General features: G+C 39.2%; 1 protein-coding gene across 1 annotated transcript in view; it reads right to left on the minus strand.

The window, feature by feature from the left end:
• Positions 1-6,168: 6,168 nt before the first annotated feature.
• The window catches only part of LOC311156292 (gamma-aminobutyric acid receptor subunit pi-like), a gene marked incomplete at both ends in the record, with an annotated part of 36,318 nt that continues 15,169 nt past the window's right edge, over positions 6,169-27,317 (minus strand). Inside the window, 5 exons of the mRNA XM_084210144.1 lie at positions 6,169-6,483; positions 11,960-12,153; positions 13,024-13,176; positions 22,518-22,655; positions 27,038-27,120. Coding sequence (XP_084066270.1) covers positions 6,169-6,483; positions 11,960-12,153; positions 13,024-13,176; positions 22,518-22,655; positions 27,038-27,120 — 883 coding nt within the window. The remainder of the gene's footprint in view (positions 6,484-11,959; positions 12,154-13,023; positions 13,177-22,517; positions 22,656-27,037; positions 27,121-27,317) is intronic.

Genomic DNA, 27,317 nt, shown 5'->3' on the forward strand with positions numbered 1-27,317 from the left:
GATCAACCAAAGAAAATATTTCCCATTACCCAGCAGCTGGAATGTGCTGGTAAGGACAGCAACAGCATAAGGAATTTGTATGATTTAGTCTGGCCATTTGTAACACCTGAAATAAGAACAGTAGCATATGTAAGAATATGTAGGTTTGAAATGGTGAGGGTCAGCCATGTAGCTGGCATCCCTAAGGAGTCCTGTATGGAAATTATGGAAGTCTCCAGAGCCATCAGTTCCTATTATCAGGCTTCACAAAATGTGGACTAGCACTCCATGAAAAGGTTGTTCAGTAGAATTAAAATTATCCTGGGGCATAGGAAGCCTCAGACTTCAAAGTTTATAGTTATTTGCACATCATACTTTAGTTTTTTCCTTTTAATGAAAAAAAATTACAAGGCTCTCAGAATCTTTCATTATGAAAGAACCTCAAAAAGTAATGATACTTGAGCCCAATACTTAAACAAAGATGATAAAGGGGAAAGATAAAATAATGCTTAATATCTTATCTTCCTGATAAAGAAGCAGAGAGCAAGGTTTCATTTATATTCGCCTAGTTAAAAAACTTTTTCAGACTTAATCTGCTGTATTATTATTTTGAGGTCAACACTGTCAGTTCTGTTCTCCAAAATGCAATTAAAGGTTATCAAGGTAAGCAAGGATTGGATTGGATCCCTGCAGCCAACTCATATACTGAGCATAGGGTGGAAGCTTTTCCTACAGATCTTTTCTTCACAAGAATGGAAAATACCACCAAAAAAAAAAAAAGAAACAAACAAACAAAAAAAAAACCCCACAAAAATGACAGTTGTATTCATTAGATATCCAAAATATACTGCTGTGAATGGAAAGCACTTTGATTAGGACTGACTTATAAACATGATCCAGCACATGAGTCCAATGGATCAGCCTTCAAATGCCCACAATGAACAGATGGTTCCTGTAGAAGAGACTAATGCAGCATTTTTGGTCACCTTGTACTGGCACTCTTTCAAAGCAGGTGCTCAATAAATAACCAAACTGGGACATAGAAAAGGAGGAGACAATCCCTTCTTCCCTCTTTTCCAAGAAAATGTGAGTGCCTGCAATGCCAGCTTTGCCCATGGTGACCAGCCTCTCCTGTTACTGTTTCTGAGATGCAGCACCCATAACTTTAACATGAGGACCAGGGGCACTGACAAGCTGAGCATGTCAGCCTGTAATTCAGGTTTGAACTCCATTTCATACTCTCATGTTAACTTTTTTCTGGTTTTGTCAGCTTGTTCTGCATCCAAAGTGGCCAAGCCCCAACCAGAACCAGAGCTGCTATTCTGAATCCATTTCTGATCTGATTTTAAAACAGAAAGATTAAATTCCTTGCCTTTAGGAGAAATCAAATAAACCTGGCATTAAACCCTTTCACTGTCTAGGTTCCAAAATTACCTGCTACAGCAGGAAAACAAGATTGTGGAGAGATTTGTGTGTTTTTACAGATGAAGTTATCCAGTGGTTAAATCTGGATTAAACTTCAGAGCAGAATTTCAAAATGAATCAGGGTCGTGGTTTGTGCACGCATGTGATGGTGCTAAAATCTTCTGGGGTTTCTTGTCTTCTGCAGTTCTGTCTGTGTTTGATCTGGAATAGGAAAATAGGGTCCATTCCAATTTGGAAAGAAACCCAGAACCCAAATTATATGAGTAAACTCACATCAGGAGACTGAAATGCCCCCAAATACCCCCTTATCCTTTCTGAGGATGGAAAGTTTGACAGTCAGATGGGACCAGGAAGAAAGATGTCTCCAGATGGAAAATGATGAAAAGCTGAATTTGGCAATTTTATTAAAGTGGACCCCTGGTTTTAATTATGAAGTTAAAGAACAAGTGATGGCAAATCCATTACAGAGTTTGAAATTATGTCCAGCTTAGCTGCTTTAAGCACTGTCAAGCACCCAGTGCTCCACAAGAAGAATTCACTCCAGTTTTCAGCTCTCAGGTTGAGATGGCTTATTCTTGCAGTGACTGATTAATCCACCCAGAAGACTCTCCCAGCTCATCGTCCCACCTTAGCAACCAGCCCTCTTCCAAGGGAAATTTTCTTGACTGAAACTGGCTTTTAAAATTATCTTGATCTTTGTGAAACTGTTAGCAGTATGCCAGTGAACTACCTGAGAACATCTATTTAGGATTCATAAATCTTTATAGGGAAACTGTTCATAGAGCCACTCTTCTGCCTGCCTTGAAATATTGAGGTGCTTTGATTTGAAACATTACAGCCTGCAGAGGAAAACCTTGACAGAAGGAGAGGAAATTCATGCTTTAAACACAGGGGTTTGCAGTCATGAAGTCACTTTGTGGACAGGCAGAATATGTTCAATTTCAGCAGCTAAAATGGTGGAAACAACAATCAGGGCTTGAGAAGCCTGAACTTCAGTGTGAGAAATACACCTGACCATGCTGTCCTGGCTGACTTTAATTAACGTGTCACTACGAACATGACCTGGTTACCCCAGCACAAATGCCAGCCGGTAGCAGGTTTTCCCTGGAGCCCTCCTTAGCCAGCGCTCGCCGTTTCCATGCGCTCCTGCAGGGATGAAGAGCAGTTAATGAGCTCCATCTGCTGCTGCACGGAGCGAATTGTTCGGGCAGCTCCAGCTCCTCCCCGGGCTGCACTGGGAGAGGTGGTTTTTCTTTAATCCATAATCTTTTATTTAATTTCATTTTGAATTACAGGGTGACAACGTGGGGCGCCCTTTTATTCTTTTTTTTTTTTTTTTATGTATTTTCCCATGAAAAAGGGCATAACAGTTCTCTTAAAATAATTAGCACAAAAAGCCGATGAGGCTTACAAAGCAGGAAATTTTTTTTAAGTTACTGTGGCAGTCTTACCAAACCAGGCCACTGTGCTGAAAATGGGTACTCAGATCAACAGATGGATGCCCTTCTCTTATGCTTGCCAGATGTGTTGATTGGAGTATTCAGATGGGATATTTAGTTCTTCACATCTCAAAAGAAATTATCAGATAGAGACTTAAAATGCCTTCTAAGCTTATGAGAGGGATAATGAATTACCTGATCTAAAATATCACCTTCTTTAGTATTTCCCTCTTGATTTAGGTGAAATATTTCAAATATTCTCAAAGTATCACAACTGGCAGCACAGTAAGCAGGCTGCAGGAGATACTTACCTAAAGTACAGGTGAATCAGAAGAACACCAGATAATTGATGAAGAGGAAAGGTAGCAAGTATTAATACCTTCAAATGTCTTAAATCTAAAAATATAATAAAATATTTTATCTGATTAAATATCTCAGCATAGGATTTTATATTCATAATACTTTCCCATTTAGTAAGAAAACAGTATCAAAGATCTTGCTAAGGTAAGAGGTGTTTTTCTAGTCTGCACAACAGCCATGTGATGGCTGCTGAATCAATTAAAAGACCGGGCTTGGAGACATTGCACAAAGGAAGGAAAGTTATTCCTCAGGCTGGCTGCTGCTTTCAGATCCATGGAAAACAGGGCACATCCTGCCAGGAGCAAAGCAAACTGCAGGAGGATGCATCATCAGCTCCTTTATAGCCCCCTTCCCCTGCCTCGGGTCCCTCACTGCACATCTGCCTCAGGTATCCAACTCCAGCATTTCTGAATTATGAGTCTGATTGGAAAACATTAAAATCAAACTAAGAAACTCAACTGTCAACCAGAAGATGGTTGCCAAAAGTCCAAGGTATTTTCATCAGATATGAAACCAACGTAATTTTCATTCCCTCAGCCTCAACTTTGGCCCCTGATCTTAGCACTGAAAGAGGCTTCCCCCTCTCTCATTTTCCTCTGAGTTCCTCATTCAGTGAATTGTTCATGAATGCTCCTTACTCAGGGGAGCCTTTAGAACTAACTCCAAGGGATTTGGGAGTTTCTAGGGACAGAAGCTATGTTTGAACAGGATAATTCAAATGACCTTCTTCATTCTTCATACACCACACTGGAAATCCATTGGGAGCATCTTTTACAATAAATTCACATTTTTATTTTTGAAATTAGCAATTAATGCAGAATTATGCAAAGGAAAATAATGAATAATCTGGCTGTGCAGTCAATTCTTTCAGGAAAACATGGGGGACTTCATTATATAACACTACTTACAATTAGCACTTCAGTGGGAAAACAGACTCTGTTTTCAGCTAAGTGCATTGTCAATAAAAATTCTCAGACTTTCAATAGGTTTTAAAAATAATACTTAAGGTGAATTGTCTCCAAATAAATTGGAAGCTAAAAAACTCTAAACACTTACTTTATGCTGGCAGTTAATGTTAATCTCAAATTTAGTGTTAACATGACAGGTAACTGCTTGAAAAGATTCAGGAACAATGTAAACTTCAAATTCAAGAAAACTACAAAGATTTAATATTTGTCTTCTGTGAATTTTATGGGAGTAAGAATTGAAAAGAGTCCAGTTTTGGAACTGGAAACTGAGAGTCCAGTTTTACACCTCCAAGAAAAAATGTCCTACAGCCTGTTCCTGATAAAGGCTTTCAGGTTAAATATTCAGTAGCAGAGTGTTAAATGAAAGAATAGCTTTTTATTGTTATTGTTGCTCATTAACACAAGCAGCCCTAATTTGAGTTCTTGAATGTATTTACTTTCATATGAAAGCCAGAATGGCACAAGGTGCCAAGAGCCACTAGACTGTTCTTGAAGCTGCACTGCCCCAATAAGCTTTGCAAAAGGCATTCCTAATAACAGCAGGGGAACAAATTTTCAGTCATCAACCTTAGAAAATAAAAATACTGAGGGGATTTTAGTGACCTAAAAATTGTCTACCAGTGTGTGCAATGATTTTTATGGATTTAGATGGGAGCAAGGGCAAATCTGTCTCACACTGGTATTTTGCACTTTCTTCCTTCATGTAATGATGTTCTTCACAGGCAGCACCCTGGTGATCAGGTGTGTCCAAGTCTGCCCGTGCTGGGGGAGCTTTTCTGTATTTCTGATGATCAGACTCACTGTACACATTTGCATGTGTGCAGTGAGTCTGATCATCAGAAATACACAGTTCATAAAAGCACAAGCACACATTTATGCCTACATATACAACAGATACATACATTATGGTCAGGAAAAAGGTATAATAATAAGCACCTTTCAACTTCTATGCTTGCAGTGCAGGGGACAGGCTTGTAGTATCTGTCACTGAAGCAACCACTTGGAAAGACTGCTATGGTTTTTCATCACCTGTAACCATTCTCTCATGTGGGTCATCATTTCATCTGTGAAAAACTTCTCCTATCTTATCAAGACAGGATTTTCTATTTCTATTTCTTTTCAGGGTTTTCTTTTCTGTTCAAGAAATTTTCCACTTTTATGGGAAATTTTTTTAACTGCATGTAGTTCAAGAGGATTGACTAAGCTGAAAATTAAGCATATCAAATTTTTCCTCTACGTTGTAGTTACACAGGCAGTTGTGACTGAGCAGAGTACAGAGTATAAATGTCAGGATAAATTACCATTTTCCATTAAGGATTGGTGAACAACTAAATCCTCACTCAGAGAAATACATCTCTCTGGATTTTAAACCTTTTGGCTCCAGTCCATTTCTGTAGTCTGCCCTGCACTTACTGAGAAAAGCCATTGATGACTATGGGAGTTGTGTCTAAAGATGTAGAGGGATCTTAATACATATTTCTGACCTTACAAAGATGAACAGATTATTTGTTTGTGTTGGTAGCTCATGTCTTAGAACTGTTTCTTGCTACACAGTAAAACCGCTTTGATCCGCAATTAAACATTTTCTTAAATAATCTGGAAAATGTGTGCAGAATTGACAAAACTAGAAGGAACTGAGTACAGAAAGCAGTAAAGGAAAACAATATTTCATTTCATTTTTACATTTATTCAATGGAGTTCAGAAACAAGCATAATATAACTCTGATTTTACAAACTTGAACATTAAATATTTAAAAAAAGGACTTATTGGCCTTTGATAAGTAGTTTGGGACATGCATACTAATACAAATACATCCAGTTTTGGATGACAGACATTTAAATGCAGAAAAGTGAGTTAACAAAATTTTCAGACACACTTGAAAAGGTGGCATGTCTTTTTACATCCCTTTATTCAAATATAATTTCTCCATTTTTCCGTAACTTCCCCTCCCATGTCCACTTTCTAAACTTTAAACTAATATTGCAAAATAAAACATTTAGAAATACAAATAATACACCCAGTAAAGTACATTAATGATGATGAATGACAACGGGAAGGAGAATCTGGCGTAGTTGTCTATGTGGTAAGGGTTTTTAACATGGAAGCAGTCAAAGATACAGAAAAGTCTTTTCATTACCGACATTGCTGAGCTGCACACACTGTGTTGATTTCTCTCCCCTTTTCTGTCAGTGCTGGTTTGTTTGCTTTTGTTTGAATCGGTCTTGTTCGTATTGTCAGGAGCACTGCAACTGTTTGTCACTGCTGCCAGGACTCCATTCTTCTCTTCTTCATCATCATCATCATCAATAATCTGATAGGGAACACAACAGCAGGTACTTAAGTGCATGTTTCAACACCTGTTTATTTAGAGCTGCAGCAAATGGGATTTTTCTTCAGACTCCTCCTCAGTCTCACTCCTCGACTTCAAGGACAAGCACTTGCATGCACCAGGCAGCTCCTTTCAGCTCTCAAAGCCTCCATTTAGGGGAAAACATTGACTTAAGCAACGCTGTACAGCAAAAACTTTTGAAGCACTGTCAAGCAAATCTGGATTTGTTCAAATACGGACAAGGAACTTTACTTAAGATAGCAGCAAATCCCTGAAAGGCACGACAGTAAACTGTCTTCTGCTCAGGGCAAATACTGGCAAAGGTTAGTGCCCAGAAAGTGTGAAGGCAAAGCCCCAGCCTGGAGATGGAGAGGGTGGGGAGCTGAGCTGGCTGCGCCCCAAATCAAGCACCCCAGGATACAAGATGCTCTCCTTGTGTGTGACTGGCTACCTCATTCTGGCGCTTTGTGATCAAAATCAAGTGACTTAAAAAATAAAGAGGGACAAGCCCCAGCCACAGCTGACTTAATACCAAACAGCTTGTGATACTTTCTGTCAAGTCCTGGAACCCGTGCTCTAAGTTCAAAGTCGTGGGAGGGTTAAGAATATTTTTATGTGCTTCACTGCATCAAGACAGGTCTTTGGAGAATGTTGTATAAGCCTTCTGGTGGGTTTTGTTTCTCTGATTAGAAATGGCTCAGAGCCATAAAGTTCATGTATGAAATTTTCACCCTTTGAAGTCGGTGGGTTTTCTGCTACTGACTCAGAGGACACAGGATTAGACATCAGCTGCAGCTCCAGCTCTAAAACTTCCTTGGAATTTCTGGAGTATTCAGTTTGGCTTGGGATATTGCAGAGACACCAACAGAAACAAGCTACAAAAGACTGGCTCCAATTTTGTATCTAAACTAAAACTTATTATATATACTTTGAGGAGGGGTCATTTTAATTCAGGTAGGCATATATATAATTTTTATTTTCTCCTGATAGTTTTATTACCCCCCAAATCAGTAGGTGGCATAAATGTAAGACAAGTCTAAAAAAAATATTTGTGAAGTGTAGAAGGCAGAATCTCTTTCTTCTGACCAACTTGCTTTTTTCCATTTGCATCATGAAAATAAACAGTTTACACAAGGACAAACTGTCAAAAGGTTAAGATGTACATCCCCATGTGCAGCCAGACAAAAATATCATTTAGGTATACCCCAGCTATTAAAGTCACAGAAAGCCAATTAAGCCACCTAAGTGGTCTCCATGCCAGTACAGAATTGCTCTTCTGCCCAGGGTGCATGTGTACAGCACCAGCCTGTCTTCTTCATCTGAAATTACTGACACCCTTGAAAATTACAGTGAAGTCTGAACAATGTCCTCAAACTGCTGTGAATCAGTGAAGCAGAACAAATGGCAGTAGAAAAAGGATTAATGCAGCTTTCCATTTTCAATTAAAAAAAAAAAAGGGGGATATTTTATTTGAGAGATAAATGTAGCTCAACACACATATCCTCCTAAAAATACAATTACCAAAAAAATACCTTGGTCATCCTCCTCATGGCCTCCCACACCCCTGTGAAAGGCTGGGACAAAAATCTGCCTATAAAGCATTAAGAGGATCAATCCATAAAACTGCAGTCTGAACCTTAAATAATCCCCAAGGTAGCACTAAAATTCAAACCTCAAGTTTTCACTTGAGGCCTGACTCGGTTATAAATATCTCTCTCTTCTGCTTCAAAAAGTCCAGGCAGCTGAGGGGAGTGCTGGGGATGGCAGAGGAGCCTTTGTCAGCAGTGCTGGCACTTGAAATGAGGCACCGGAGCAACAGCCTAATGAATGCACTCAGCACTTCAAAGGTTAATAAAATAAAGGAACCTGACAGAAGAGTTCTGACTTTTTTCCCCTGCTTTCTTTTTCATTATGACATCTGTACTTCAAAACCTTCAGGATTTGGGGCATTGCTCAGTTTAAGAGTCAATTTTTCTCTCAGGTAGGGCTGGCTATCGCTTGTTCAGAATTAGTTTCATTTCAGAGCATGAAAGGACATTGTGTACGTGCCACTTCTCCTTCCTCACAGTGCATGTGAGCGATTCCCAGGAGGCTGATGTGTTATGAGGCTGCTCTTGACTCCTTTCAGCTCCCCAAGGGGCAGTTCTCACTTAAGCAGAAAATACCGTAAGCAGTGCATATGTACGGGATTCTATCTGCACTGCAACAAGGCAGGGCTCTCGCAGAACAGAGGGGAGTTTGCAGCAAAAGTGCTGCATCACAGAGCTTGGAAAGGAGAGAGCTAGACTAGAGAACCATACCTGCTAATTTATAAAAAGCTGCAGTCTTACAGAGTGGGTTTATCAAGGGACTTTTCCAGACTGCTATGAAGAACTGAGCACGACGAAAAGACTGAACCGGTTTACTCTGTATCGAAAAAAGAAATTGTGCTGTGAGTGTTCAGCTGTGGCTCCAGTTTTAAATGTCGTACTAGGTCTTTTTCTGGATGCCAGCTGTCAATGAGGAAATGGCAGCTGGCCCTAAGGAGGGCTCTGTTTAGATACCAAATCGGTACCATCCAGGAAAGATGCTGTACATCACCCAAAAAGCACTGTCAATGACACCTGATAGTGGGGCTGCTGTTTACATGAGTGAGGTGTTTGCTGACATCCAAGAGCCAACAGAATTGGAGGAATGTTGTCACTTACACTGGATAATAAAGCTGCCCAAGCTTAAAAATATTTCAGCCCACAGTGTTGCGCACCTGGAGCTTATGTGGTGCTCATAAGGATTGCATGAGGCTTGCACAGAAATACCACAGAAGCTGAACATCACACTTATAAAATTATTTTCAGTTTTCAAACTATTCTCCATTCTGCCTTAACGGTGGAGGTTTAGGTAAAAGACAGAGGAAACCCAAGGAACATTTCTGTGCTTTGTAAGAAGACAATTAATGCCTTTGTACAAAATAGAAGAAACTCAGGAGAAGCAGCCTGCTGTTCTGGAGCTGATGAGAATGGCACCTCCTGCCTGACCTCCCTTGCAGCAGGTGGTTCCTCTGCTTTTACCATCAGCTTTGAAGATGTCTCTGTGGGTCCTGGTTCACATGATGTGAAGCATTGCAAGAGCACAGATCTGATGAGCTCTTTCACCAGTTTATGTTCTAAACTGGAGCTCTCAGGGGCTTCAGAAGGGTTTGAAACTCCTGTGCCCAACTTCTTCAAAGAGCAAAGCGGGAAGCAAGTGAGTACAACTAATTCCTATACAAAACAGAGGGTGACATTTCCATTTCACCTCCTAGATTTATTTACATAATTCTGAGTGCAAATTTTCTATCAGCTCACATATGGGAATAACAAACTGGGACGTGAGATTTCCAATTAACCTGTGTCCACAAGAGAATACGATAATGAGGACAACACATTCACAGTGACGATACTCACACATAAATTGCTAAGTACCTGCTAGACAGTGACATGAGATTTTAGCTGGTATTTTTGCCCTTGTGATGTTTTTGTTTTTATAACAAGAAATGAGAATTACAAGTCAGGTATGCTCTCCATGACACCCAAATCAGTAAGCGGCGTTTGCCCTTGGCTACAGTAGAAAAGGACATGACAAACATTTTCCTTGTTCTACAGAGAGGCAAGCTGACCTAGGACCAAACTGTTCCTTCTCTTACACCCCTATCTTTGTGTGGGCAAGAAGTGCACTTGGTTTGCTTGCTCACTCCTGATGCCCAGCAGAAGGCAGGAAACAAGCCTGAAGTGAAAGACTATTTCTTTTGGTCATTAAGTTAATCACAAAACTTTCCTTTCTCATTTTAGGGCTGTACCTCCACATACTTCCACGCACATTTTTCAAGTCTACAAGTTCCCATGTCCACCCCATCTGCAAGCATGAGTGCCTGCTCCAGATGAAAGGGAATCTGACAGAGGCAGGTGAAGGCAAGGACAGCATAAGTGCCCTTCACAGATCCAAAGATGCTTAATCATCCAAGCACTGAAACACTTTACTTTCTTACCCGAACCTCCAAGCAGCTTTTTTTTCTGTACACTGTGAGCAAAATGACAACCACTTACTTCACAAGATGGATATGCTCACAGGGAATTGTCACTGATGTTGCCTTGCCAATAAAAATTACTTACAGGCTTTCCACTCAAACTCTCACTCGAAATGAGTGTTTGCCCATCTGCAGACAGTCCCCGATAGACGTTATCTCATAAAACCCACTGGGGTGCCTCAGCTTTGTGTCCATTTTGCAGCCTCTCTCCACACACCTGTTCTTGTGCATTTGCAGAACCTATCTTTCATCCAAACAGCCAAAAGCTCATATTAATTGATGAACTATATAGGCATAACCCCACCTACCCACGTATTGCCCAATCTTCAAAAGGTTTTGAAGCTCCTCCACTTGAGCTCAATATCCTGTTTCTTGACTATATTGAGGAGCTTTGCTTAGGCATTTGTGATGCTCTGTTCTAATTTGGCATAAACAGTTAACAATCTTTCTGCTTCTGGACATTTATCCCTACAGCACTCAACCAAATTTCTTTCTACCCCCTTTTTTTTTTTTCTTCCTGTAATTCTCATTTTCCATGTTTTGCTTTTTTCTATTAATCCAGAAATTTCATAAGCTGCTTAAAATTTTCTTTATCATGCATATTAGGTTCAGTTCCCTAATTAAAAGCTGCAAGACAATCATCTTTCAGCTTCCTTGTGATTTATTTTTCCTTGCTTATGAAAGCACTGCTATACACTGGAGATGGAAGATGTGACAAAACCTCTTCATGAACCTGTCCTCATTATTTCAGCAACCATCAGACTCAAAAAATACCTATGTTGATTTCATCCATTTTTATTTTAAGTATATTTCACAGTATTTCAGAGTTGTGAGAAACTCTTTAGAGCCGCAAAAGCACTGTTACAATAATGATGCAGAAGGCAAAATGGATCCCAGCCTGACTTCAGGTGCAGCTGTTGAAGGAGAAGGTGAGAGCAGGAAGCTACAGGGACCTGATACACCCAGCACATGAAGACATCACCAGGAGGCTGACTCATGTTCCATGCATGTGCAGGTTTCATAAATGGAATGATATAAATGCCTTTTTTTTTCCATATTGCAGTAGGATCAAGTTACCAAGCTCAGCCCAGTTTTTGAACTGTGAGTTTATACCATTGCCTGGGAGACAAGAAGTGCCTGTGATTTTGGTGAGACATCCAGAACATTTTATAAGTGGCCTTAAAGCCCAGACCAAAAGAGAGAAGGAAGAGTGCTTCAGTGTGCTTGGTCTCTTCCAGAAAAGCTCCAGGTATACAAATATTTTTTCTTTTTCTCAAGATCATTATGTTTCCCTGCCCTAATTCTAAAAAAGAAACTACCTTAAATACATTTACCATTAGTGCTAAGATAATTCATTCTTTTTAGCAAATGCAATCTAAATCCAGTTTGTAAGACAACACCAAACAATTAATTTACCTTTGGAAGCTCCTTTGAGCTGAGTTGGTGCAGAGTGCAGAAATGAGTCACAGCATACTCTAACAATGCTCCAAAGATGAAGCTGAAGCAGATACCAAGGTACACATCAATTGCCTTAATAAAGCAATTAGCATTTGGGAGTGAAGTCCTGGCTCCCATCATCAGTGTTGTCATCGTAAGGACTGTGGTGACACCTGTGGAATGGAAAAAAATGTGTTCTAGTATAACACAGGTGGCACTGAGGGCCTCTGCTGCAAGGGCCCTGCTGCAGGAACCTTCTCCCTGGACCTGAAACTCCTAGGATGCCACAGAATTTAATGGGTCATGGTTTAGGAAGAAGACTTTAAAATTAACTTGTGACTCTTAAGTTAAACGCTTAAAAAGAGTAACAGAAAATGTTAGCAAAGCTGAGAAGACTAGAAATTAAAATGAGAGAGATTTTGGTGTCACAGAATGTATAATTATGATTAACACATTATCATTGCAAATCTATGCAAAAGGTCCCTTTAAAATATTCAGATATCGTTTTTCTGAGTGTAGTTGCCCACTGGCCTCATTCAATGTGAAATCCTTCTTTATTCCCTGTTCTGTAGGAGTATTTTTTCCATCCCACCTGCAGCCTGATCAAACCTGATTTGCATTCTTTCCCTTTCAGAATATCCTTTCTTTGAAATTAATTATATTTAATCTCTTATAATTCTCTTGTTATTCATGTGTTAATTAGTATGTATCGTGAGACCTCACAAAAGCCTCACAATTGTCTGTGCATGCCATGTATTTGAATATGTTTAAATTATTTCCAAAATGACAGTTTTTTGCTTTGCTTTCAGTGGCCTCCCCTGCCTATAAGTCTCCTTCCTGTAGCTGCCAAAGGCGCTTTTCTTAGTTAAAGAATAGCAAGGCTTTAAGGGGAATCCACATGATGCACTGAGTATGGCCAACCCAAAAAGCAATTCCATAAAACTCAAAAGTGTTTGCACCTTCAGGACATGGATGCCAAATACAATAGAGAGGGAGTCTCAGTGATCCAGCCCCTGGCTTGGGTTGGTTTACCAGCTTCTCACCTATGCAGATTCTGGCTGGAACCGATGACTGGCTTATCCAAAATGACACCCAGGAGAGCACAACCAGAAGGATTGATGGTACATATGTCTCTAATATGAAATACAAGATGTTTCTCTTGAGTTCAAAGTGAAACACAAGTTTGGGGTAACGTCCTGTGGAAGGAGCAGGGGGAAAAAAAAACATTGTGAAGGTGCAAGTCATGAAAAGGTCCTTGAAATAACAACCTGTATTACTTTGGTGTACTACAGTGTGGAAAAAGCTTAACAAACAAGCTTGTAAAAATTAAACACGGCACTGAAAAATTCAGATTGAAGACTCTGAACTGAAGGAAACAATGAAATATGCAACATTCAGTCACCATATCCAGAGTTTTATTAAAGACACCTTGAATTGGAAATTAAATGAGGATTAGTGAAGGAAAAAATAAATCCTTCAATGCTTGAACATGATGTTTCATCACATAACACAAGGCAAGGAAATTTGAAATCCTATATGGATTTAGCAGCTGCTATTCATAACAATGAGGGAGCTACTGTACCAACTAGAGCAGTAAGGATTGTCATTTCATGCAGGTGTCACAGGTTCTCACTTTCAACTATCTCACATATCCAGTTTGTTTTTCTCTTCATTTACTATTGCACAAGATGTGGATTGAAGGTACCTGCTCTGAAATTACTGACCTACCCCTCACCTTCCACTTAAACCCAAGCACGACCTTTGCATCCTCATCATCTATTAGTGTTTGTGCTGCTCTGAGCAGTGTCACTGCTGGGGCTCTAATTATTTACTTCTAAGTCAGTGATTTCCAGAAGATGAACTTCTGGGATCACAGAGTCAAATACAGAACTGTGTTTCATGAGGGGACAGCACACTCATAAGCAAAGCTTGAATTTCTTATCCAGCTCCCTACCTGAGCAAAAATTGGCTATGCTGAAGCACACAACCTGAAATTGTTACCAGTTCACTGCATTATGGGAAAACAAAATCTTGTTTTTTAAATGGGCAGAAAAGACTTCTTGTTCTGAAGTTCCAGGTTACAAATTAAACATTATTAAGCTTTTACAAAATCATTTCAGCATTTGCATGCCAGCACAATATCAGTGAGAGACTAATGCTTTGTAGTCCAACAGCTTTGGCTTCTGCTATTTTAATACAAAACCTATTCTCTGGCACCAATATCTGCTTCCAGTGCTTCCTGCTGTGAGTCAGGACAGAAGTACACAGCAGTGAATTCACCACAGCAACAGCAATATAGGCACAGACAGGCTATTTATGCATCCCTCAGGTGTGCTGTGAGACACAAAGAAGAGCACTTCTAAAAGCCTGAAGTGCAAGCAGTGGATGCAAAGAAATGTCTTATTGATCCCAGATGAGAAAATGGATGGCTAAATTTCAATTTTTAAAAGCATTGTATATATTGCACCAAGAGAACAATAACAGGATTTTTAAAACAGAAAGATTTGCATTATGGAGTCTGACCCTAATCACAAGCCACTCAATTTCCTTAATCATCCCTTGCTTTGAACTAAATAATTTTTGTTGGAATAGAGCCCACCTTTCACACAGACAAGAAGACTTGGTCTGAGAATATCTAGACACACAGCATATCTCTTGATAAATAATTCTGTTTGCTAAGAATCAATGCCTAATTTCTAATATTAACTTGTTTTCAGTTTTCTGCCACATTGAGCATCTCTTCCCTACTAAACTAAACAGTCCTCTGGTAGTCAGTTCTTTCTCCTTCCAAAGGAAAAAATACACTGTATTTTTTAGGGTTTTTCTTTGTAAATTCAGTATATTGAAATCCTCAAGCATCCAACGGAAAGAAAGGGTACAAACATTACAGTTAAGTTATCTCCATGAGGCAAGAGGTTCAAACATGTTTTACAGCATTTTCACATTTTTACTGAAAAGAGGGACATTATACCAGTGTACCTCTACCAAGGCTGTGACTTTTACCAATACAGTTGTTCCAATAAATGTCATTTTGCTCAGCAAAACTGATTTCCAGTGTATGGAGACCACAGTAAAGCACTCAGAAGTCAGGGAGTGAAAAACTTACAGATGACTGTGTGCCCTTACTTGCCCTGTCTGTGCCCAGCGTGCTCTGAAATGAGCCCAGTGCAAAGGGAAATCTCTGAGTCTGTACTACAAAAGGCTGCAGCACAAAGCACTTGGGAAAGAGAACCAGAAACTCCACAAAAGCTCCTTGTGTTTTGCTTCTGTGCTGACCACAGGGAAGGATGTGCCCAGCAAAGGGGAGTGAAGGGACCAGAGCATCCTTCCTGCAGAGTGCCACAGGCACCTGGGGATTTCCTGTGGTTCAGGAATAACACAATAACACCCTCTCCTTGTTACTGCCCTACCACTGTATCTCTATTTACCTCGGAATAAAAGTTAAGTGCATACATGTGAAGTTAGTTCAAAATATCAGATTTAAAAGCCACAGTTTGCAATTTCCAAGTTTAGACAAGTCCTTTGAATATTCTGGTGTTATTATTTTTTCTGATGCCAGAAATTTCTGAAGTAATGTGAACAAAGAGAAATAGAGATGTAACAGCTTATAGCTGAGTGGCTTTTTGGGGAACAAAAAAAAGACATTTCTCTAACCTTAAGGCTTTCTTCTTGCCAGAATCCAAAGACATATCATGGACATGATAATAATAGTGTCAGCATTTCTCTAAAGGGTTCAGAAGAGCTTTTATAATGGAAATTTTGAAGCAACCTATATATAGAAATCATCAGAGCTCCTCCTGTAATAAACTGAAGGAATCAGTAGTCGAGAAAAAGTATTCAGTGCACACTTATCATGCTAAAGAAATGAGCAATGGGATAAAATGAAGATAGGGAAATATTGCAGTCCCTTTTTCATCTACACCACACATGTTCCAAAAGTTATCATCTTTAAAAAGAACAGATTTGCTGCTCCTGTTGCGTGAGCTGCATGTGAGAGGGCAATGCTGTATCTCATTGCCTTTGACTGGCACATTTGAGACCACGGTGCCATCAGCCAGAACAAAATTGAAACAGCTTCATGAAATCCTAGCCCTGACTTTACCAGAGTTAACTCAAGTACAGCTCAAATTAACTCCTCAAAACTGTCAAGTTTGCCTCTTGCTTGACAACAAAATACTTGCATTAAAATGAAAATATGTTTTTTCTTTCAAGTTTCTGGCCCATGATCAATGTCTCCTCCGTGTGAGACTGCTCTGATTTAAATTTGTTAACATGATAGAAATAATTTCTGTGCAGATATCAAACAGCAGCAAAGGCACAGCATTAGCACTTATCAAAGTATTGAATTGCTCTGTGTAACAGTTTCTCAGATGAACCTGAACTTCAATGACTGGCAATATTTACACTCTAAACACACCTCAAGGTGAGGTATTCGACTTAATGACCCCACAGCAAAAGAAAATTCAGCTGAGCAATGCAGGCTTTATAGAATTTATGAGAGAGCAGAAGTACAGCAGTAGACAGTGGCTCTAACTTGTAGATGAAGAACAAATCCAAACAGCAGATGACAGTCTCCATACCTGCTCTAACCCTCTCTACTGCTAAATGAGAAGGTCCTGCTGACCACTGATGTTAAAGCATCATAAAATTTATACCTGCACAGGCTTTTCTCAGTAGCTGAGCAGGCCTAGGTCTGAGTCAGATCTTTCTGAAGGCAATAAAAACTGATTTATAACTTGGCATTGCAGTTTGGCTTTTGGCTTTTAAAATTATATTCTAATTTACAGTTCTGATTATCAGACACTTTGTATAGACCTGCCACTGATTATTCTATCAACAATGACTATTGCTGCACTGCTTGAGAAATACATAAACCTAAACAAGCTTCCTTTTCACCCTAGGTCATTCATTTTCTGATTGTCCCATTTTTCTGTGGCATCTGTTCCCAGCTGATGGCAGAATGCTGCATCTTTGATCTTTTCTGCAGCATTTCTGACCAGTGAAAGGTCCCAGCAGAGGTAACTAAGAAAGGACTGATTCTCTATAAATACTGGCAGCAGTTCCTAATTTCCACTCCAAGTGTTTTGGGATGGGACCATCTTCCCCACAACCACTTCCTGTGGACTTTCTGCTGAGCTCTACTCCAGGAAAAGTCTGCTCCACATCACTCTTTATGCAAGAAGCACTTTGGTGCCCTGCACAGAGGTGTGCAGCCAGGCACAAAGAGCATCCTTTTGTCTCTCATGAATTATTTATGCTAACCCCTTGGGTGTCTGCTAAAATGTGTGATGTACAACTCACACGAGCACGTCAGTGCAGTTCTGCCAATGCATCATCTCCTTCTCATCTTGCCTCTTCTAAGGGCAGGAGAGCTTAAAATAGATTTTACTGGTTTAACTATACACTGAAAATGTAGTTTTCAGTACTCCATTTTGTTATTGCTTGTTTACAATGAACATAGGCAGTGAGTAGTCAGAATGTCCCCACTTTTACACAATAAATAAGTTGTGCAACTGAAATGCAATTCTCTGACAGCTGCAGGATGCTAAGGGTGGCAATATAAATTGCTAATATGATATTACAGCCTCTTTGCCCCTCCCTCAGAGAAAAAAAAGTCTTCTGTCGTTCATAGCCTAGATCTTACCAACTACCCCTTTTCTTACTTGCTTTTCAGAGGTGAACTAAAGGAAATGAAAGTTCAGTCTGGGCTTCTCAACAAGTGTTTGATCTTCATGAAAATGCTTTACAAAAAATAAGTTTGAAATTCAGATTTCCCAAGAACGAAACAAACACTTTCATAGTGTAATGTGTACATATATTTATCCACTTAGCTCACCTAACAAAACAACAAAAACAACAACAAAACCAGAAAAAAAGTTTATGCCACAGAAAGATTTCCAAGTGTTGAGGTTGATTTGTCTCTATGATATAAAGAACTTCAGAGGAGTTAATGACAGAATGCTTCCTAAATCCTTGATATTCTTTCCATTCATTGCATTTCCATAGGAGTTTACATTACTGTAACTTTTTCAAAATTTCCAAAACTGTTTTCTTTCTAAACTGTTCTACATTGCAGAAGTATCTCAGAAACAACTCATGATGGAAAACATCAGCTCAGGTGGAAAAGCTTGTTTACAAAGAGGGATGCTATGAGCTCAGAGAGGTAAATTGAGCATAACATGATGATAGATATGCATAGGTAATTGTTTAAATCTTAGGTGAGGCTGATGGAAGAGTCACCAGGTAAGATCATTAGTGAATACCTCTGGGATTCTTTGTGAGCCCTATATGGCAAAGAATATGTTCTCAGAAGTAACAATTGGAGAGCAATTACAGACAATAAAAGAACAGATAAAGGGAACAGGGGAAGTTATTCTGCACCTCTAAAGGAAAAGTACTGAAAAACCTAAAAAAAATCTACTATTAAATAAATAATCTCCTGAACCTTAGGAAATTGCAGATGAGCCTGTAGGGCAAAGCAAGCAGTGCACCTATTTAGAAAGAGACCATGACTGATGGACATACACTCTCACACAAACTTTATATAATCTATATATTTTGTATAGGCTTTGATTTCGGATCACTAATTATAAATGAGGGCAACTCCTCCCTGGCTTAGCTGTGACATCCCCCTGAGAAGCTGACAACATGCAGTGGCCAGGGGAGCACAGAGCTTCAGCCCTGCACAGCCACACCAGGGCTGAGGGGCCTCTGGCCCAAGGAGGCTGAAGCAGGATTTGAGACAGACATCAAAACCCTGGCAGCGACTGCAGACAGGAGCGGCAGCCAGCTCCTTTTGCAGCCTTTTTAACAGAGCAAATATCTTGTCTTCGTGCATCAAGGAGCAGAGATTTAATTTATGCTTCTGTCTCTTCTTTCCTTCTGTTCTGCCAAAATAATACCATTAGAATATGGCAGTTTGTTGACTTGATATTTTCCGAGTGGGGACGTGCACCGAGAGCCCTGCCTGCCGTGCCTCTGCTGCCTCCTGGGCTGAAGACTCAGCATTAGACTAGACCTGAGCAAGCTGAGCCTCCTCATTCCTGCTGCTGCCAAGGACTTGACAGGAGGGCTGAGCAGTGGGTGCAAGACTTCAGGAAAGATGCTGGAAATAAAAGCTATCAGCAGCCAATTAGCATGAAGTTTTAAATTATGTTTTTGCTTCTTTCTCTGGCTAAAAATGGAAATTGAGATTAATTAGCTATTGCTTGCTGTGAAAATAGAAGCATTTATCAAGTGGGAACACATGGGGTCTGCCCAAAACTATTCCCTAACATGATGACATTCCATGAGTGTGTTAGGACTGGAGTTAGCACGTTGGAGAGCAGGACTGGAGTTCAAAAATATCTCACCAACTATTATAACCAAAGTAAAACAAGGGAATTCAACAAGTATGAAGTCTGGCACTCAGATGGGAATCACCAGCTCCCAGAGCTCAGGGAACATGTGGTTACAGGGCAAAAAAGGAGTCAGAGAACTAGGAGGAATTTTTGACCTAGCTGAACAAGGTCAAAAATGCATGATAATTTTCAGCAAGAAAGGCAAATATCAGCCTAGAATGCATAAAGAGGAACAGATTTCATGGAACATATTAAGAAAACCCTTCCATCCTCAGAGGCTATCCAATGGGAACCCATTTTTGGGCGCTGCATATCAGCAAAGAGATGAAAATTCAATGGGTGAACAATAGCAAAGACAGTACATCTAGAAAATTGCTTATATGAATTAAAAAAAGAGGAAAATTGTTGGTCTGAGAAAAGATATATCAGCCTTGATACAGTGAAAAGGCTGCTGAAAAAAAGCAGGACATTTGTCTTCAATATCCACATAATGGGTTTGAAATGCAGCAAGGGAGATCAAGATTAGACATGAGGAAAATATGCGTGTAATAAACACCAGGAAAAAAATCATCTAGGGAGGCTGTGAAGCAGACACTCTGGAAGCTTGTCTGACTTACTCCTAGAAACATCTGTCAGGAAGTAGGCTGCAGATATAGATGACCTTGCCTTGTGACACAAGAATAGATTAAATGAATTTTTAAAATGTATTTCAGCCTTATCACTATGATTATTTATACAAAAAGCTACACTGTGACAGTTCTTCATTGCTTTTATGTTTTTCCAGTAAGAAGGGCAAGCTTTCTATACTAGTATTTATTACTCTGAGAATGCAGGTGGTGTTGGCTGGACAGCTAAAATAAAATGCAGCAGCCACTGATGCAGATAATATGGTTTGGGAGCCCAAGAGTTTATCAGTGTACAAAGAACGACGACTATAGTTAAAGACATGTAGGAAATGGTTCTAACAATTAAATTATCCATGTCCAAAATGAAATTGTTCTGTACCAAAACAAAATCAACACCAAACCCTAGCCAGAAATCCAGCTAACATTATTCAAAGTGACTTACTATTATGTGATTACAGTAATGTGATTACTATTACGTGATACATGCTGTTCTACAAACAAGATTAAACCTCAGTGTCCTTTTCTTAAATTTACTGAAGTTACTTATGCAGGAATTTTGCTGACTGCATTTTAAATTTGGCTCTGTCAGTGGCTGTACGTGAACTTGGGTTTTGCGCTGCTGTACAATATTTCACTTGCACAGCAGCTGTACTGCCTGTTCATGTTCACAGAGTCTCAAACCCTGATTGCTTTTTTTGCTGTGTTAGGAAATACTGCACGCAGCTCTTCTCTCATAACTTTAGCTTTAGCCCTTTGAATTGTACTGGTTATAAATAGCTGTTATTTATAACGTTATTGTTATTTATAAGCTACTCTCATATCTATTAATGGTAATGAGGAAATGCAAAACATCATTTTTTATTTCAAAATTGATTACACAGCTCCATAATCTGGTTGCTTTTTTCTTTTAATATGGCCTACAGTAGGCACTGCTTTCCAAATAAACTGTAGAAAATAGTACCTAGTTCAGAATGACTTGGTAGAAAATTAAGAGGATTCGGAGATTAAATTTTAAAAGCACTGCACAGCTTTTGAGAACATGGCTGTCTTGAATAGGAGAACTGTAACAAGCAGATGTGACAAATTTTAATTGAATTAATTTGTGTGTCTTAAAACATATAATTAAAACAAAAAGTGGCTTTTGACTTCATGCATATGATTCCTGCCAAGACAAAGGGAGGAAGACAGCATCATTTACTGGAAGAAGAGCACAGTTCATCTGATCATACCTCTTCAATTCTAACTGGAAATAGGTTTTAGTCAATTTAGTTAAACAACAATCAAAACCAAAAACCAACCAACCAAAACAAATAAACAAAACAATCAAACTTTTTGTCTTTAAACTCCTGATTCTGTGATAAAATGTGATAGGAATTAAGCAGGTTTCCTCTTCCACTTTCCTGTGTGGTGAACAGGTCCTAATACCCTTCTGGGCAGAATAGCAGTAAAGGATTAGTCTTTGATTGAACCTGATGCTGCTTACTCAGAAGCTGTAAAGAGGAAGGCAAGCAGATGTCACTTACATAAGGAGCAAGAAACTCTGTCATCCTCGAGCCTGCTGGTATGTATTTAATTTATACTTAGAGAACTTCAATTTTGTAGCCTGAATTAATACCTGAAATTAGATCACAAGTTTCTCTGTGTTGTGTTATTAAAGCAGAAATACCCAATGATGGAATAGAGAAAGTATATTTCCGTGATTCAGAATTAGAAACATGTCCTCTGGTGAAACTGCAGTTTTGAAGGATGTGTGTGTCTTGATTTAAAGATCACACCCTTGTGTGGGTGTGCTGACTTGAGCAGAAGAGAAACTGGGTACACAGCGAAGAGCAGTAATGAAGGACCTGAGAGTAACTCAAAGAACAAAAAGGTTTGGCAGGTCTTGAACTCTCTGAAATCCCTTTCAAAACCTCTGGAAAATAATCAAGAGCACACTGTTCCCTGAGGTTAAGCCCTGCAGTTAGAGGAAACTTTCTACAGCAGTTTCCTAAGCTGGGCAGAGGGGCAGGTCTGTGGAAAGGCTCCTGACCCTTCCCTGGGCACAGGTTGAGCATCTCCTTCCTGCTGCCCACCAGGCTGGGCAGAGGCTGCCCCAGAAACAGAGCAACTCCTACAAGCAGTAGCCATGAAACTCAAATTCCTGCAGCTGTGAAAGCACACAGCATATTCTTGGAATTTCCACAGATGAATAGAGGCTTTTGACTCGCCTTGTACAGCCAGAATGACTGCTCTGACCTGGGTACCCCGAGCTCCCTGGTCTGTCTCCAATTTAAATGCCCAGTTGCATGCTTCTCTTCCTTCACAAGAGCTCTCCCTGACATATGGAAGGAGCAGTAGATTCTTGTTTATAATTCTTTAGATGATGTGTGGCCTCCAAGAAAATGCTCAGTTTTTATATTAGCTTGGTCTCTGCTTGTAACTTGAAAAGTATTTACGGCTTCAAGAATGTAACCATTAGAACAGGAAAACTGTCATCCTAACAGGAAACAGCGTGCTCAGGTCCTTAAGCTGCTCTGTTCCCAAAGCCAGAGTTCAAACTGCACCCAGAAAGTGTTTTAGGGGTGTTTTTACCTGTCTCATACACAGCTTCAGTCACAGAGGTAAAGTGGTCTTCTACTGTGTACTGTGCCAGCTGGAGTGTGTCCAAACCTCGAACGGAATCATTTCCTCTGGTCCAGTAAAACATGACATCATTGATGTTATAACCCCCTGTAGTGAGACACAAGCCAACAATTGTGGTTATTTTGCACAATAATTAATTTGTGCTGAGCACACTTATGGTTCAGCTGTTTCTTATTTCTGGAAGTGCAATTAGACATAAACAATGATGGGTTCTGGCAGATTGTAATGCCTGTTCACAACAAAATTTCCAATACATGCAAAGCCTTGTAAGTTAAAAGCTGATGTTTTTGGAGGTGGTCTTTTTATATCTTCTACTTCAGGATAAATGACAAACTAATAAAATAGATTAGTACCACCTGGTATTCTGAAAGCAAAAGCCATTAGGCTCTAAGGAAATAGAGCTTTTATGAATTATTGCACTTGCCAGCATTTTGACTGGACATGAAATGCGCCGTGTGTTGCATCCCAAGATGCAGTTTCTCGGTGCAGTGTGCTGGTCCTCATTCCCACAGAGATGAAGGGATGGGGAGAGCAGCACAGCTGCTGCTCACTGCTGCTGTGCTCCAGCCTGAGCTGGAATCATCACCTGGGACAAGGTTTTGGCTGAGGAGCTCGGATATTTGCCAAGGACACCAGCTTAGAGCTGATGTTTCTGCAGGCTCAACAGCATGGCATGCTTCAGGGGCCCCAGGAGGTTCCCTCTTAACCTTCAAGCAGTAATTAGGAGCTGGATGAATCATCTATCAGAAGGCAACTGTGTTTTGCACACACTTGTCAGTGTGCAGCACAATCATAGTTAAAATACCTCTGTAGCTTTTCCCCATTACATAAAAGGCAGCCACTTTACAGACTAGAGTATATGATTAATTCAAGATTATGTTAATGTAATTTACATGTTAACAGGGAGCATTTGAACATCTTTTTCCTTTAGCTTACTTAGATCAATCATTCTTGTATTTGACAGATTTATATTGTGCAAGTTAATAGCTCAGCTTAGGGAACAGAAACATGAGCTGATGATTATTTTTAGACTTTAGTCAACTGTAAGTAAATTACAGCGAGACAATAATGCAATACATTGCACAAGGGTATATGCTGCAAAAAGAACAAAGCTCTAGAATCACAGAATAAGGAGATGTATTAAAACAAAAACCAAAAGTGCCTTTTAATATTTTTAAGTTATTGGGGTTTTTTTCTTGCCTTGACAAAACAAAATTGATTTGTCCAGCCATCTCATGCAGGATAAAAAGGGAGTTTATAAATTTCATTGTAAGGAAACACTGAGCTGGTTATCTATTAAAAGACAATTTCACCTGAAATTTTTTTCTCTGCTCATTCTTTAAATGTAAATTTTGTTTTCACTATCACTGGCAGTTATATGAAAAGGTATCATGGCCTGGAATCTCTGCTCACATTATCACATTTATAGCAATTAAAGCCAAAGCAATTTTGTGTCAAAAGCCTAGGCCAAAAGCATATGCATCCAAGCTAAGTTTTCAATCCCCCATAACTACATTCTGGGAAATTTCCCAGATTTGTGAGATGTAAAATAGAAGTAACATTTTCTATAAACAAATAATTGTATTGTCCTTAGTCAAAACAGGGAGGCTCATATAACCAGGTTTTATGCATGATTCTGGCCATGGATTAATTTTACTTCCTTTCAGTATAAATGAACTGCAGACATTTAAATAAAGTCCAAAGAACTAGAGAGTACCACAGGAAATTCTTTTTTGTTTTTATAAGATATTCAGCCTTCCAAGTTGTATGAGACAGGAGAAGTTCTGGGTGCCCACATGAATGATAACAAGCATATTTTGAAACAGGTTATTTTGCTTTTGTTCCAAAATATTCTCATTAGTGGAACAATTAGTAAGTTTGGGTGATCCTTCCTATGAAAATTCTTTGAGTATAATAATTCAAAAACTCTTAAGAAGAATTTTTACTGAGAGCCTTCTCAATAGTCAGTAAAGTTAAATAGTACAGTGCTCCCTCTGTGCAAAGTTGTTCTTTATTCAAGGGATTAACATTTTAGTAATTATAAAACATTTCAAAAGTTTATAGAGACAAAATCCTTAAGCCCATGTTATTTGGCTTTTACAAGTAATCTCTATTCTCTTTATGTGACACTGAGTTTTTATCCTAGCTAATTCCTCAAGCCCAGGATGTCTCATTCCTGTACATTGTTGATAGAGTATGAGCTGCTAATGTCAATAGGGTTAACTACAGGAATAGTAAATTTGGGATTAAACATTCATTATGCCTAATACAAATTAGTTTCTTTACCCTTCTGTTGCTAATTTTAATTTTCACTGATTGTCAAGCACGAGTTAAGTGCCTTCACATGGCTCTTCACCAAATGAATGGTAAAGGACAAGTTCAAAAATACATAAAATTTCAGAGAGGGGCCCAAGACATGAATATGTATTTGGACTGGGGGTCTTTGTGAGGGAAATGTGAGGACAAACCCTTCAGCCCAGCAAGGATGAGTGGTGGTGGTCCCTGCCACATGGCAGAGAGCAGGAACCCTTCCCTGGCAGCACCAACCAAGGCACGAACCCTCCGCTCTCCCAAACACGGAACTCCTACCAAGAGACTCAGAGTGCCAAGTCTGTTTCCTGACAAATGCCAGCATAACCTTCTAAAGTGTTGCAATTAGGGGAGAAAAATACAATAACATGTTGGCCATAATGTGTTTTGCTATGTAGAAAGTACAAGGCAATTAAAGTTACTAACTAGCAATGGCAGAAAAGAATGTTGGAAAGGCCACTGGGGATGCTTTATGGTGTAAAGCCATTACTCCATAATATCATGACATATTTTTCCTTATATTAATAATCACTTAATAAAAGCCTAACTCTTTGTTTCAGTTCAAATATTTGCTATAGAGTTTACATTTTGTTTACAAGCATCAATATTTGTGCAGATGTGTGTGTATGCCTGCATTCCCAATTCTTAAACCCAGGAAATGGTCTTGGCAAGCAGTATGCCAGAAGGATGATAACATTATTCATCTATAAATTAACATAGCTTATCTCATGGGGAAACAAACCCCATTTCCAGCCTAGCCAGAAGAAAGGACTGCAGTGCATTGATGAGAAAAGGCCACAGCCCAAGGCACACTCTTTCCTTTTTGTATTTGTTGCTTCTATCTGTTTTCCTCAAAACTAAACACCAAAGTAATGGGAGCATTTGTTGTGACACGACTGGGTTTTCCCCTCGGACAGGAGACACTTGTGTGCTGCTGAAAAAGCAGATGGAATCAATCTGAAAAAAGCTTGGTTTTAATTATATGGGGAATTCTCCTTTTTATTTTTTTAATCCTGTGAAATAAATTGCAAATTCCTGTGGGATATATATTTCATTCTGGAACTAGAGAAAATACTAAATGACTCATTAGGCAGCGCTGTTGATTTAAAGCTATATACATTGATTCACTAATATGCTCTTCCAAAGGAAAATAAAGATAAATCCCAATTCCAATTCAACTCACTGTTTGTTAAACAGATCTCATAAAGCTGCTTGTTCTAGAGGGATGCCTGTGTGAAGAAGGTTTTGGGTTAATTTCCTTTGTGACTCTGTCTAAAATGAAACTTTGTGGCACTCTGATTGGCCATTAACAACAAGAGATGAAAAACACACACTTCTGAAAAGATACAGAATAAAACTTGACAAGTACTAGAAAGCCTTCCAAAAGATTTTGAGCATGTATCGACACATATTTTAAATATATATTTTCATCCTACAGAGCTGGTTATTCTTCTATGTTATCCCATGCAAAAATTATTTTCTAGAGTCTTGTCATATGAATAACAACAAACATTTAACTAAAAAAGTAGATGTTTGTGTGTTTGCAAAGTAACCATGCCTACAAAGTATTAGAGAACCTATTTCAAGGAAAATATGAGGATATTGATTGATAAAATGAAAAAAAATATATTTACTCTTATTCATCAATTGATCACATTTTTTACCAGGGCACAGAGACAATGAAATAAGTCAGAGCAGGATCTGAAAATGATAAATTATGAAATACATGCCTTACAAATAAGCCTCATTCTGATTTCTTTCTTTCCTAAAGGAATTTTTTCTCGGGGGGAAAAAACTACATATTCTCTGAAAGGGGGAAAAAAAAATTATCTCCTCTGTGCTGAGAAAATGCCTGCTCACAGAACTCCCTCTGAAGACCAAGACAGTAACTGCAGGATGCCTGTGAGAATCTCCCAGGATTTTGCTCAATCATGAATTAGCCCTGCAGCAGTTCAGTATTGCCATGCTCTTTTCAGTGATGTCACGTGCACATATGTGCACACATCTCTGCACACAGAGACCACTGGAATTCAGCAGGGACTGGCCACACAATGTCCCTTGCCTTTTATGAAAATCCCAGCCACTCTGGTAATATCTAGCAGAAATAGATCCCAGATATTTTTCTAATTGTATAAAACAACAAGGATTAAATGTCTTACAGCTCTCCAGTTGCAAAGTACATGTCTGCTTATCCATTGGATATTTGGTCAGATCCATGCTGCATGAAACAGTTGTGGTGATCCTTGGGGAAAAAAAAGTTTTCTAAGTGTTAATGGGAGAAAAATGTTCATCAGTAAAAATAAAAAAATTCCATGTGTCCTTCTTGAAATAATATTTTCAGCCTAATATCTATTGTGAGGAAAAGAAAAATCTATTATTTACTGGTATCTAATGTACAAGAGTAATACAATCCCAAACAGAAACCGCAGCAGAACAGCT

This window comes from Fringilla coelebs (assembly GCF_963513975.1).
Source record: "Fringilla coelebs genome assembly, chromosome: 8".
NCBI classification, from domain to species: Eukaryota; Metazoa; Chordata; class Aves; order Passeriformes; family Fringillidae; genus Fringilla; species Fringilla coelebs.